Here is a 14,866-nt window from a genome sequence, read left to right as displayed (position 1 = left end):
AAGCACTATAAATTGCTCCAAACTTTGCTCTGACGTCGAATGACTTGTTCCTCGACATTTTTAAAATATCCCTTGGCAGTTTTGGTTCAAACTCCTGCTTCATACATTTTGATGTATTGCAATGCATCCTCAACGGCTTTTCCTGCTGTACGTTGTTTCCAATTCAGGAAAAAGGTATTGGGATTGTAAGCTACCTTGTATCGAAGCTCAGATAGAACTGTCCAGCACCTTTGTTTATGACCAGAAAATGAGCACGAGCGGCAGCTCTGCGAGGAATTCGCACCTCAGCCAGGGGGGACGAATGGCAATGATGCCCATGTCTGTGAACCGATCTGTATAAACATGTATTGCAGAGCAAGACATAATAATCAAGAAAAAAATACCCATTCATTGAAGGAAGGAGTGACAAAAATTTCAGAGTTGTAAAATTTATTCACGGGCAGTATTTTTGCGATAATTTTATTTTGCACTGTGATGTTATTCGGTTCACAGGCATGGTCATCATTGTCGTTCGTCCCCCCTGGGTGAGGTGCGAATTCCTCGCAGAACTGCCGCTCGTGCTCATTTTGTAGTCATAAACAAAGGCGCTGGACAGTTCTTTCTGAGCTCTGATACGAGGTAGCGTCTAATCTCAATACTTTTTTCCTGAGTTGGAAGCAACGAACAGCAGTTGAAGTCGTTGAAAATGCATTGCAATACATCAAAATGTATGCAGCAGGAGTTTGAGCCAAAACTGCCAAGGGATATTTTAAAACTGTCGTAGAGCAAGTCATTCTACTTCAGAGCAAGGTTTGGAGCAATTTATAGTGCTTCTAAAACTAAAAAGTACCTTTTAAAGAATAGCACGATAGGCAATCGGTTTTTGTTTTAAGAATTAGCAAACGTTGAATTTACTTGTCCCGAAAATTCAAACTGGTGGCTCCTTCTACCTGATAGTAATTTATTTTTGAAATTCCAAAACAATTTCACAGCTGAATTTTGAGCGACTTTTAGTTACGGACTTCTGCTCCAACGATTTTTCTGAAATTCCTCTTGCAGATTTATTATATCAATTAAAGCCGATACCAGAAATTTCAGTAAAAAATATCAGCAAATTTTTTTACTAGACGCGATTTTTCTTGAACAGTAGGGTTCTTTTGAGCGCTAATTTCTCAAGAAATATTTACCATCAATGAAATCGGAATATTTCGTATTATTGCCGAATGATATCCGTTGTTCTTTGCAAAGTTTCGCAGCCATCGCGTTAAAAACCAAAAAGTTATGACGGAAAATTTGTCACAGCTAAATGCTCCTCTATTAATTATGGAGCCACCTTAAATTAAGCCTTAAGTTTGAAGCCACCTTCGCCGTGTTTGCTATTTTGCAAGATGAACTCCGGGCAAGAATATCGCTCAAAGTTTTCTTTTTACAAACAATAGGATAACTAAACTATTTTTCAGAACTTTTTCTTCTAGTCGCGGTCAGAAAATGTCTAAAGACTTTTTAAGTTCTTTACTAGGTCAGATAAATTGATTCAAACCTTACAAATGTGCGTAAAATGACGGCATAAACATGAAAAAAGAAAACACATAAAATGCAATAAAATTACTCAAGCTTACCGTCGAGATGCAGCAAGGAAACCCATCAAGTAAGGCCAGAATCGCTTAAGATTTTTCGCATGGTCCAGCAAGGCGAAGTAAACTTACTAAGAGTAGCTTATTTTTGAAAACGATGATTCCCGATTTCTCTTTGTCGTGCGGCGCATTTCTCAACCACAACCCAGTAAACAAGCCAGCCAAGAATAACAAAAGAATGTTGATAGCTGCTGTATTTCATTTTGTAGATCCAGTGCAAAAAGACAGGTAAAAACATCAAAAGATGACTCAAAACTCTGTCAGCTTCAGCTATCAGTGAACAAGTCGCAGATGCTGCATAAATTTTCCACTTGAATCCTCTTCGCTAGCGCGCCTGTTAATTCTTACTCTATGCCTTTCTCTTCTTCTCTTTCCCGTCGCTTTTCACTTACAAGCAAATAGTTTGAATCCAATCCGCTATTGTTTGTTGCCATAACAATTTCTTCGAAACAGTTTACTAAAAACTGAGCTCTCTGGACACAAAATCCTTATGCAATGAAGTAGTTCCGTTGAAGTAAACTTGTTTTGAACGGGACGACAGCAACGTCATTTCTTGCGCGATTTCCCGCCAAGAAACAGGTGGGTTGCACAAATGCATCGCGCGATTTATAACATGCTCCTCCCCGGGACGGGCTGACACCTGATTCCCTTCCATCCCCCGCAAAGAGTGTACGGGCGTACGCTACGTCATAACCAAATTTTCTCGGATGGATGGTTTACCAAATTTTATTACCCATGGTGCTCCGCTGGCGCGCTTCGCGCGCCTGAGCTCCGCTATAAACATAGCACTGCAACGTACGAAAATAACTAATGCGCGATATGACGAAGAATTTCTAAAAGACGCAAGACGAAGATTTTAGACGTCCGCATGTAGCTCCAACGCGGTCAAACGTATGATACCTAGTTAGGCATTGCAAAACTGGCTTTTCATTTTTATCAAAGTAATGAGCTTATTTTCCGTTTTTACATTGAGCGGTAAAAATGGGCTTCTTAGCTTCCAATTATTTTGCTTGGCGTTTGCAAATTTTCTTTACCTGATAGTGGTAAAAAATTTAGTATACAAAGGCCGCCAGAGAGCAAGAGAGAATGAGCTGCGGCACGTTATTCGATTCACTCTCAGCCCAGGCGCGGATCCACACCGGTTTCCACCGTTTTACGGAAATCGGTCATATTTTCATAATTAATATGTTTTTAAAAATAAAAAGACTTTCCAAGTTACCATCTGGCCAATATTTTGTCTGAATGACTTGAAAACCCAGGAAAGGGGACTTTAAGGAGTAAAAATCCAGTTTTCTTCCCGGGGGAGCCCGCTCCTGGACCCCGCTAGAAGCTTACGCCTTTGGCACCCGTTTAGGAAATCGGTCAGTATTTATCCTAGATCCGCGCCTGCAGCCCCCTTACTGTACTGGCCATGACGTGGCAGTAGTTGTGGATATAGTAACTTTGAAGACCAAAGCTAGTATTTGTAGTAACGCAGGTATATGATAGTAGATCGAATTTGAAATTCTAAGTTGCAATTGCCTTTCTGAAATACCCTGATCCTGGGAATCGGCTCACAAAAGATAGCCTTTATTTTAAACGATGAGTATTAAAGCTACATGAGCTTGTGGGCTCGTTTGCAATTAACTAATTACAAGTAAACTAAAAAAAAAAACAACTAAAAACTAGGGGTATATACAGACAAAACGTTTGAACTAAATTAGCGCTCACAAAAGACGCTGGAATTGCGTGGCAATCAATTTATCAGTACTGTACATGTTAACTGACGTATTATTAAAAGGTTGAGTTTGATCGTCCAGGTGAACGTAGTCCTGAATAGGACTGTTGTTGTTGACAGTGACTGACGTTTCGACAACCTGTGCGGTAGTCATCTTCAGAGTCAAAGTGAGTTGTGTCACGTCAGTTGATGGTATTATACTCTGGTTATTGATCTGATTGGTCAATTATGTCGCGATGTTATTGGTCGTCTGTCAGTTAAGCCGTGATGTTATTGGCTATGAAGACTCGTAATCAGTGATTGGTGCGTTTCGATCCGTCTATTGTCACAGTTAAACAGTCGTCTATTGTTAGTCAAATTGTCAGTTCTCCAGTTGTTCTCTCGTAGTTAGTTTTCCTTGATCTCGTCAATAAGTCGTTTGTACGGCGCTGGTAACTGTTGGCTACGATTCAGTGGCGTTTGTTCTAAGTTAGTAAACCAGCTTTCTAAAGTGAGACGTTGATAGTAGTCTGTAGAATACGTTATACATGTCGCAGAGTCCCAGTCAATTTGATGTTTCGTCTTTAAATGGTGCTCAGCAATGTGATTGTTGACGTCGCCATTCCTCGTCGCGCGTTTGTGTTCGGTCAGTCGCGTGCTTAGGTTTCTGCCGGTTTCACCAATGTAAGAAGCCTGGCAGTCGCAGCATTTGATCTTGTATACTGCTCCCTATCTGTCCTCCGGTTTGTCTTTGTCCTTGACATTAGTAAGCAGTCGCCGTAAAGTGGTTATCGGTTTGTGCGCAACACGTATATTGTAAGGTTGTAATATAAGTAATATATAGTAATAATATAGCAATATAGTAATATAATATATTGTAAGGTTGCAATAGTTTCAGAGGTGCCTCTGATGTACGGTATAGTCGCTGTCGTAACAGGGCCAGAGTTTGTCTGAGAGTTGGAATCAGTGTTACTGTGAATGTTCCGTCTAACAAAGTCCGTGTTGTAATTGTTCTTACTAAAAACGTTGTTAAGATAATCAGTCTCGTCTTTTAGGCTGTCATGTGAGTCGCAAACTAGTTGCGCTCGTCTCGTCAGAGTCCGGATAGTAGTAGCCTTGTGAGAGGTCGGGTTGTACGAAGACTGGTCTAGTAATCGGTCGGTATGTGTCGGTTTTCTGTAAATAGTCGTTTTTAGTTTGTTGTTGTCGCGAGTGACCAAGCAGTCTAGAAAAGGTATCTTAACATTTTCTTCGATCTCCTTGGTGAACTGTATGTCCGCGTTCTGTCTGTTAAGGTGTTCGTGAAAATCGTCAATTCCGTCTTTGTGTACGGCGGTGAATGTGTCGTCAACGTAACGTAACCAAAGAGGTACAGTTCGCGTGTAGGTAGCTAGGGCTTGTTCCTCGATGTTTTGCATCACAATTTCTGCTACAACAACAGAAACTGGGGAGCCCATAGCTGTACCGTGTAACTGTTTGTAGTGTTTGCCGTTGTACTGAAAGTACGTCGAAGTCAAACAGAGGTTGAGTAGGTCCATAATGTCGTCTGTAGGTAGTGGTAGTTCAACAGTAGAGTTCTTAATAGCGTTCTCAGTACAGTCTAGAGCCAGTTGAAGTGGAATACTGGTGAACAGCGATTTCACGTCAAAGGACACTAGTTTGTGGTCGTCCGGTATCTGTATTGTCTTAATGACGAATCTATTGTCTTGATGGCGTCAATAAAGTTCTCAGTAGACTGTAGTTTGTGTCTATAGACACAAACTACAGTCTACTGAGAACTTTATTGACGCCATTAAGATAATACAGATACCGGACGACCACAAACTAGTGTCCTTTGACGTGAAATCGCTGTTCACCAGTATTCCACTTCAACTGGCTCTAGACTGTACTGAGAACGCTATTAAGAACTCTACTGTTGAACTACCACTACCTACAGACGACATTATGGACCTACCCAACCTCTGTTTGACTTCGACGTACTTTCAGTACAACGGCAAACACTACAAACAGTTACACGGTACAGCTATGGGCTCCCCAGTTTCTGTTGTTGTAGCAGAAATTGTGATGCAAAACATCGAGGAACAAGCCCTAGCTACCTACACGCGAACTGTACCTCTTTGGTTACGTTACGTTGACGACACATTCACCGCCGTACACAAAGACGGAATTGACGATTTTCACGAACACCTCGACAGACAGAACGCGGACATACAGTTCACCAAGGAGATCGAAGAAAATGGTAAGATACCTTTTCTAGACTGCTTGGTCACTCGCGACAACAACAAACTAAAAACGACTATTTACGGAAAACCGACACATACCGACCGATTACTAGACCAGTCTTCGTACAACCCGACCTCTCACAAGGCTACTACTATCCGGACTCTGACGAGACGAGCGCAACTAGTTTGCGACTCACATGACAGCCTAAAAGACGAGACTGATTATCTTACGTTTTTAGTAAGAACAATTACAACACGGACTTTGTTAGACGGAACACTCACAGTAACACTGATTCCAACTCTCAGACAAACTCTGGCCCTGTTACGACAGCGACTATACCGTACATCAGAGGCACCTCTGAAACTATTGCACGTATATTACAACCTTACAATATACGTGTTGCGCACAAACCGATAACCACTTTACGGCGACTGCTTACTAATGTCAAGGACAAAGACAAACCGGAGGACAGACAGGGAGCAGTATACAAGATCAAATGCTGCGACTGCCAGGCTTCTTACATTGGTGAAACCGGCAGAAACCTAAGCACGCGACTGACCGAACACAAACGCGCGACGAGGAATGGTGACGTCAACAATCACATTGCTGAGCACCATTTAAAGACGAAACATCAAATTGACTGGGACTCTGCGACATGTATAACGTATTCTACAGACTACTATCAACGTCTCACTTTAGAAAGCTGGTTTACTAACTTAGAACAAACGCCACTGAATCGTAGCCAACAGTTACCAGCGCCGTACAAACGACTTATTGACGAGATCAAGGAAAACTAACTACGAGAGAACAACTGGAGAACTGACAATTTGACTAACAATAGACGACTGTTTAACTGTGACAATAGACGGATCGAAACGCACCAATCACTGATTACGAGTCTTCATAGCCAATAACATCACGGCTTAACTGACAGACGACCAATAACATCGCGACATAATTGACCAATCAGATCAATAACCAGAGTATAATACCATCAACTGACGTGACACAACTCACTTTGACTCTGAAGATGACTACCGCACAGGTTGTCGAAACGTCAGTCACTGTCAACAACAACAGTCCTATCCAGGACTACGTTCACCCGGACGATCAAACTCAACCTTTTGATATGACTCCTGGGTTCAAACCTTTCACAGTTTGACGTATTATTATTATTATTAGTGATCTCACCTTGATAATCGGAGACTTCGTTTGGTTTCACTTTTGCCATTGCTATGATTAAAACGAACAACTTTATTTCGAAGTTCATAATCAGGAGGCGCTGAGAAACTGGCTTCAATTGCAATCAGGGGATCCACAGCCAAGCGTAATAAAAATAGTCGACGTGATCGACACTCAAGGTATATGTGGTCAAAAACACCTTAATTAATCCCACGCCTTTCGTTTGCTGCATGCTTTGAAATGTGATCGGTGATTGGTATTGCGAGCATTCAACCAATCGTTCTGCTGGTTTTTCAAACAAACGGCTGTTTTATTTAAATTTTGACGCAATGTTACATTTTTCATTTTTACGTTTCAATTTTATATCTTGACACATTGCTACGTTTTTGGCCATCAATGTTGGCATAGTTTGAGCAAGCAGACAACATTTAGAAAAAAAAAACAGAAAGACAAAACGATCATGGTACTCTCCAAAGCCATAAAGCGCCATTAACAATGTCATTTTCTCTCTCTTTTGATCCTTTAAGCCATTTGCGTGTTGTTTTCAATACCATTAAGTAGATCAGGGACCCACTGGATTAGTTACAAGTCCTCACTCTCTCATTCGTTTTGAAACAGAGCCAGATGATGAAAGAATTGAAACCATTCATTTAAGCATAATTGTAATCATTTACTTCTGAATCTTCTTTTCACTGTTCTCAATCGACACTCATGGTCGAAATTTATGCCAATGTGCGAAAACAACACCATCAGCCAAGTGTTGTTTTATAACAATTTTTATTATGGCCGGCTCATTTTTAATTACGAATAGGTATCCCCATGATTAAAAGCTCCAACTTAGTCAGACCATTCCCTTTGCTCTCTATCCTTCTACTAATTCTTTCTATCCCCGTCCTTTCGAAACTTAACCAGTATTTGTACTTGTATTCTATTTTTTCTCCACTTAGTATTAATAACAAAAACACTATTAATTACAGAAAATGAAATAATACTAAGAAGGAGAGGGGCACATCTACTAAGACTAATAATGTGCCCCTCAGTAAAATTGTACATTATGACAAAGAAAAATAGATGCAGTATAGATGTCATACTTAGGACAGCAGAACTGAAAAAGTGGCGATCTTGCTTGGTGACCATTGATCACTCCAACAAAGTATGACTATCTAGATACGAGGATCAATTTTCATTAACTACGTCAACAAACTGCTTGTACGTTCCTTCGTCAGGAAAACTAAAGCCTTAAAAAAAATACAGCAAAGGACTGACTCATGACTAATCTAGTTCCCATGGTTTTTCCCTTAGAAAATAGGGTGGACCCCATCATTTTGTAAGGACAGGAGCCTAGCTTTTACCGTATAGCTTTTAGTGGCGCCACGTGTGTGCAATGGCCCGAGGCGTCAGTCGATCACATACGTCGGACATCGTGCCTGCGCGGTTGACCGAGAGGGTTTGGTGCACTAAATTCCAGTCCTCACTCCTGAATATTTACCACTGACTCAGTTGGTTCCAGTCCTCGCTCCTACTTATTCACTATCGTGACGGGCCGAAAAAGTGTTCACACTGCGCCAAAGTATGGCACAAAACCTCTCCGATATGTAACGCTCCACTTTCGAGATATCCGCGGCACATCTTCGCTCCGTCACAGAAATCGCGCCGCCACAACCATGGTCATGGGCTCCTGCTAAGATAAAAATCTAATCCAACTGCACCCTTTGAGAATTTACAGAACAGCGCTTTTTTTATTGGCTGCATAGAAAAATGGATTAGGAGCCGATTACTACTGATCCTACTTACTGGGCAAAGTTTGTTTCCAAACGTCCCATAGTGCAGTTCGACAAAATCCCTGGACCCAGTCTCAAGCGGCCACTAGAACTGAAATAAACGCATACGATTGTCAAAAAGTTTTGTTTTTGTTTGTTATTGTCTCTTTTATTCGTATTTAATCGCTGCAGCGATCGCTGATCTTTTTATTAAAACGATCCTAGCCAGACATAGCAACAAAACGTAGCCAGAGGATAAAAATCTTAAGGCCTTCTGCTGCTTTTATGGGTGGTTTTGGTATTACGACCGGCATGTCACGTGGGTTCAAACACTTAGCGAATATTTAGTTACCAAAGTTACGCCATAGAAATGCAAAAGCACTTGACCTGTCATTCTCAGCTTGATTTACAATGTTCTCAAGGAATAACGAACGTCGCGTCAGAGGCTTCAGGGGCTTTCACGTATAGGGCGTTTATATTTACACGCGTGCAAAGACCGCGCTTGGCTGACTTCCGAATGCTCACCGAGATATAATAATTTTGGTACAGTGAGACAGGCCATCGCGTGATACATAGAGGTTTAAGTCACAATTTTTAATCAATTCTCGTGCTTCTCGTGCCTTTGCAAAAAAATCAAGAATTGCTACACACTAAATCTACTTACTATTAAAAAAAATATCATTTTTTCATAGGTTTAATGCAAGCCAATAATTAAACCAAGTCGTGACGGGAATATCTCGGTGAGCATTCGGAAGTCAGCCAAGCGTGGTCATTGCACGCGTGCTGAACAAGAATGCTGTATAATGACAGACTAGAAACAATAGACAACTCCCAAAGCACAAAGTCAGCCAAAACGCTAAAAATCTTCAATGTTTACTCAAGTTTGGGCTTATAGAAGATAATGTCACAGTTTTTCAATGACCATGAAATTCAGAGTCCGGGTAGTTAGTTAATCAATTGTGGCCCTGAAAAAATTTGAAGGAAAAAAAACTACGAATTTTTAAGAAAATGCTTTTTCCGTGAGATTGACTCTTAAACGCTGACAAACGTCAACAAATAGCGAAAACTATAATTTCTATATGTTTGCTTTGCTCGAAATCGCGCGCATTTACAAGGCCCTAAAGCGTTTTGCTGACTTGCAAGGACCCATCTGTTATAACGATGCCAAAAATAAAGAGATGAATCTCATAGTTTATTAGATATAATCCGTGTAAAGTTTGCTTATCATTTTCGCATAAATTATGACCTAAATTTGGAAACCGCTGAATTTCTCGAATTGTGTCTTTGCGATTTTGGTGAAACTCTGTTCAGCGCAAGGCACTAATGCGCACTATGTGTAGCCGCGAGATTTTCACGAAAAAATGCCGGCAACAGCAGATTTTCGACTCAGACCTCAAAGGGGCGTGGCATTATAACCACGTGACATTTACTCCGATCGCCAAAAATTTTATGTTGTATTGTAGATTGATCTATATGTTATCCATTCTATGTGTTAGACTTACGATAAAAGTAAAGGCGGGGATACCAGAGAGCTTCAAAGTAGGATGGTACTCCCCCCAAAAAACTGGGTCGAGTCACCTTAAAACAGCGTCTTCTAGTGTTTTTTTTTCCAAGAAATCCTCTTGTTTGCGCGTGACAACCCCACTTTATTTCGTACATTGACACTTTTTAAAGAGAAAAAAAATGAAATCCAAATAGTTCATAAGAGTTAGAACAGTCCTGAGTTTCCATGCTATCAGGCAAGAGCAATATACTGTCAAAGAACAACTAAAACAAAAAATTACACTCCACCCGCCCCGCTATATATGCACACAAATAAAAAGCGATCATATTCCTCGATTTCTCGGAATCCATCGATTCGTCTGTTTGCGCTATTTCATCGGGCGCCTTAGTAGCAAACTTAAGGAGTAAAACGAGTTAATTGAACGCAAAAATACGCACTAGAGTGAAGGAAGATGACTTTTCTTGTTTGTACGTGCCCGTAAGTCTTAATAAGCGTTCAACTCTCTCTCACTCTCTTTATCTCTCTTCATTCTTCGATGCAGTCAGCGTAAGTCACACGGCAGTTTGTACTCTGATCTTGAACGTTTTCTCAACGAATCCCTGTTCTGTCGAAAACGAAAGGTGACTGTGGAAGTAAGAGATTTTGAAAGTTTTACCGGTAGCACGGGCAACGACGAATAAGTATATTGTATATTGAGAAGTTTTAGTTGGCTATGTACACAATTGTATCCAGAAATGAGATGTTGTTTTCAGAGAGTTCTTCTGCGAATTTAATAGTAGCGTGATGGTTATTTGCTTTAATTTTAATAAAGTGTGTCATAAATTGTTCGCTTCCGGTATCCCAGAGAGAGAAGATGTGGTCTGATCTATATTAACCATTTCCAACAGATTGGCTTTTTTTGGCTTTTGTTTAATAGTTAAATATTTCTACTTTCACCATGAAGATATTTGCAAAAGCAACAGCGACCTTTGTTCCCTTCGCTGTCCTATGTGTCTGAAGATAGTTTTTTTTTTCATGCTTGAAATTGGAATGAATTTTCTTCTAAGCGCTCGAGTCTGAGCGCCCGTTCAAGTGACTGTGTTGGAATCGGAGGTCTATGATAGTCTCCTGTCTGGTAGTATATTCACGGTAAGGGAGAGAAACACAGCCATTAATTTTTTTTAACCAAAGCCAGCAAAACCAATGCAAGGCGCCAAGGAAATTAACTCGATCAGCCCAAAGAGCGCCAATATTAAATAGGCAAGGTTTTGCTGAACTGTTTTAATGATCTTTATTATCACTTCAAATATAATTCAGAATTCATTGTAGCCTGACATCATCCTAGCTAAGGAATGTTCAGGAGTACAAACCAGAAAAACCATAGAAATAGATACCAATGCCTTACGCTTATGAGAAAAATTTTCCCACACTTGTTACATTACATATTCAGCCAAAAAAAAGAAATATGCAGCAACCTGTCATTGGTCAGCAATTTGAACCTGACAAGTCACAAGGCCATGTCCCCTTAAACCAGCCAGTTGTGCCTGTCACTGGCCAGCCAGTTTTGGCCTCCTCTGCCACAGGACAGCCAGTTTTGGCCTCCTCTGCCACAGGACAGCCAGTTATAGCCATGCCTGCTTCAGGCCAATCAGTTCTGGCCGCCCCACCTCCTGGCCAGCAGATGATGTACCAAGTACCTCCTGGGCAACAACAACCAGTATTTGTACAAGCCATTCCTGGTCAGCATGTGATGTTACCACAGGGATCGCCTATACAATACTATGTTCCTCCTGGAGGACAGCCCGCTGTCCAACAACCTCAACAGGTCCAGATGCTTCAACCAGTTCAGGGGCAGGGGGTCCCTGGTCAGCCTCAGCCTCGTCAGGATCCAGAAATGGCACCAATAACAATTAACAAAGCTTACTTAAGGAGCCACCTAGGTGTTTCAAGAGTCAGTGAATTGGTGAGTAGCAGTACCATATAGGCGAATCTTTGTTCACACTTTTTGCCTCGTTAACATATGCTTATCACTACTGATGACGCTAATAAGACAAAAACTCTGAATATTGAAAGGGGATAGTTTCAGTTATCTCTGAAAGTTTGAGCCCAATAAACGGAATGGTTTCGGATAAATTCTCTTCTAAAAACTCGAAATTTTTACAGAGAATGTATGGCTCATTAACTTTTTTGTGAGGGGGTTGAACCCAGGAGTCATTTCAAAGCAGGTTGTGTTTGATCGTCCGGGTGAACGTAGTCCTGAATAGGACTGTTAAGTTGTTGTTGTTGATCACGGCTTAACTGACAGACGACCAATAACATCGCGACGTAATTGACCAATCAGATCAACAACCAGAGTATAACACCATCAACTGACGTGATACAACTCACTTTGACTCTGAAGATGACTACCTCACAGGTTGTCGAAACGTCAGTCACTGCCAACAACAACAGTCCTATTCAGGACTACGTTCACCCAGACGATCAAATACAACCTTCTTTTGATTAACTTTTTGCTACCCAGCAATTTCGCAGTTTTTGATGGCTGATATGTCCTTCAATATTGCTTGCAAAGAGCTGAAAATTGCACAACTTAATCAGCTCTTTCAATTTTTGCATTTAGTTTATGATATACGGCGACGGCTCCTATGAGTTAAGTCATATACTAAAGAGGAAAAATGTAAACAATGACGTCAGCAAAGATTCTCCTTTATAGAACGTTTTTATTCAAATGACTTTATGGGCCGAGAAGGTAAAGCTATCATTTCTTCTATTTCATTTCCAGCATCACTGTGAGCATCTACTTTGTTGTGTCAGCTGCCAGAATTCTTTTATAATTTATTTTTTAACTTGCCCACTCATTTATTGGTTTGCTCAATAAGGTGGAAATAAATTAGGAAAATCGGACCCGTACTTCATGTTCCCAGCTTATTATAAAAGACGAACCCACCTTTTTATCCAATCAGAGAAATACCCAAAGCAGTCGGCGCACGTACGCGTGTTTTTCCTTTCCGCCCTTCCTATTGGCTGCTTGCATTTTCTTTTAACCTCCTATTGGCTGATTGGACTGTCCGTGTTTGTGTAACTGGCCGGAGGGTTTTCAACCCCTATTGGCCACGGCATTGATTCTTTTAACCAAATTAAAAATCATCGACGCTTTGAAATAAAACGGCATGCCCCCAGTTAACAACAATGCACTGGCCAAAACTAGACCCTAAGTCGTGGTCAGAAACAATAGCGGATATCAATTACATTTCTGCTTGTTTTTAAGCTGATTCTCCTAGGGGCTTGGATTTGTATCGTCATCTACTCAAATAGAACTTCCAGTCTTGACGGACGAGCGAATTTCTTCCGAGGAATCACCATATTTTGTTGGGTGATGGTCATCATATACAATATTGTTTATATATTTGGCCTCAACAAAAGTAAGGTGTGCTTTGGGCAACCATCAAACTTTACTATCATGGTAAGTAACCTGAAACTATTACGTAAGATATAAGTAAACATTAGCTGCGATCAGACGGTCGTCGTTCTTCCCAGAAAAGGGGAACGTAAGCATCGATGACTAAAAAGGACGACGACGCCGAACGGAAGTGAAATTTTCCCGCTCGGACCTTCTGCTCCTGGGTAAGGTTGTCAAAACGTCCTCCCAAGTCGTTAGGGAGGTTTGCCGTTCTCACTAAAACGAAGGTATAAAATTGTGTTTTATGCTTGTAAATCATCCTTTTTCCTCTTGTTATCAAAGGACGCCTGATCGAAGGTTTAACCTAAGCATACTTTTGGATCTCACTCTGTGCCCATGAATACCCAGGATGAATAGAAAGCCTTCAAAACAAGGTCGTGCTCATCTTTTACTACCTATCAGTGACCTGTTTAAATTGAAAAAGAACTTTGATACTAGTATGCAAGTTATTACCTCTGACAGGTCGTCTATGCTAACCTGCGGCTTGACATATGTAAGACAAGATACGAAAAGAAGATTTATTTCACTCAGCTCTGTCACACACATTAAAAAAAAGACAAAAATATACAATTTACAAGAGTAAAAAAAATAAAAATTCAGTACCATCTAGACAAAGAGTGAGTTGGGATCATCCAAATAGATAACCCCCAAAATACAATTAACACGCTGACACAGAATAATAGAATCTAATTGTTCAGTCGTGTTGTCGCTTTTTTTATAAAGAGTATTTCTTCACGCTATATTACTATTTGGTGATGAATTCCACTATCTGTTGAAATGTACCCACTCATCACTTTCTCATATAAGGGGTATCTCCTTGGAGAGCCTATACTCGATAAACAGCAATTTTACGAATATGTCCTGCAAGGCAATATTTTTATATATCATGTCCATGTGCGATCAAAACATCTTAAATCTCAGTGCCTCTTATACTGAAAATATTCTAAATTGTTATGCATCCGAACTCTAATTAAACTTTCTTACCATACGAGTAGCGTAGAAGTCGTACATAGCCAAGTAATTTTTTCTTTTATGATAATATTCAATTGTTCCTTTCTTTCTTACTTAACTTTTATTTTACTTTTTCCATTTGTTTTTGTTTTGGTACTGAAATCTTAATGTCGAAGATAAAGTCCATAAAGTTGTTGTTAAAGCTATTTAAAGACAGATGAATATTTAATTACTATAACAACTAAGCATACAGTTCCTCAGGGCTTTACAAAACAGTTTCAGAGAGCTCAAACTCCTTTAATTTGAAAGGAACGTATTTATTTAATGCCATTCATTGACTAGAAGCGATAACGACAACTCTTCAGTCACTCCGGAAGATAAATTAAAGGAAGCAACAGCATATTAAACGTAACGGTCAGAAATCTTCGAAGAATTGGATTAAACCTCAGCTAACGCTATTTAGATTATTAATGAAGAGCAATTTAAAGTGTTTTTAAC

The 14,866-nt window shown here is 40.3% G+C and overlaps 1 protein-coding gene across 3 annotated transcripts in view; it reads left to right on the top strand.

Annotated features, from left to right (window-relative positions):
• The window catches only part of LOC140927364 (uncharacterized), a 51,451-nt gene that overhangs the window by 34,302 nt on the left and 2,283 nt on the right, over positions 1-14,866 (top strand). Inside the window, exons 2-3 of one of the 3 annotated variants that reach the window (XM_073376997.1) lie at positions 11,408-11,920; positions 13,226-13,420. In XM_073376997.1, the coding sequence (XP_073233098.1) occupies positions 11,423-11,920; positions 13,226-13,420 (693 nt within the window). In that variant the 5' untranslated portion in view covers positions 11,408-11,422. Of the gene's footprint in view, positions 1-11,267; positions 11,921-13,225; positions 13,421-14,866 lie in introns of those variants that run through there. The other 2 variants (XM_073376996.1, XM_073376998.1) reach the window with 2 other exon arrangements.

Source organism: Porites lutea, chromosome 2 (assembly GCF_958299795.1).
Source record: "Porites lutea chromosome 2, jaPorLute2.1, whole genome shotgun sequence".
In the NCBI taxonomy this organism is placed as follows: Eukaryota; Metazoa; Cnidaria; class Anthozoa; order Scleractinia; family Poritidae; genus Porites; species Porites lutea.
This window is presented reverse-complemented; position numbering and strand designations above follow the sequence as displayed.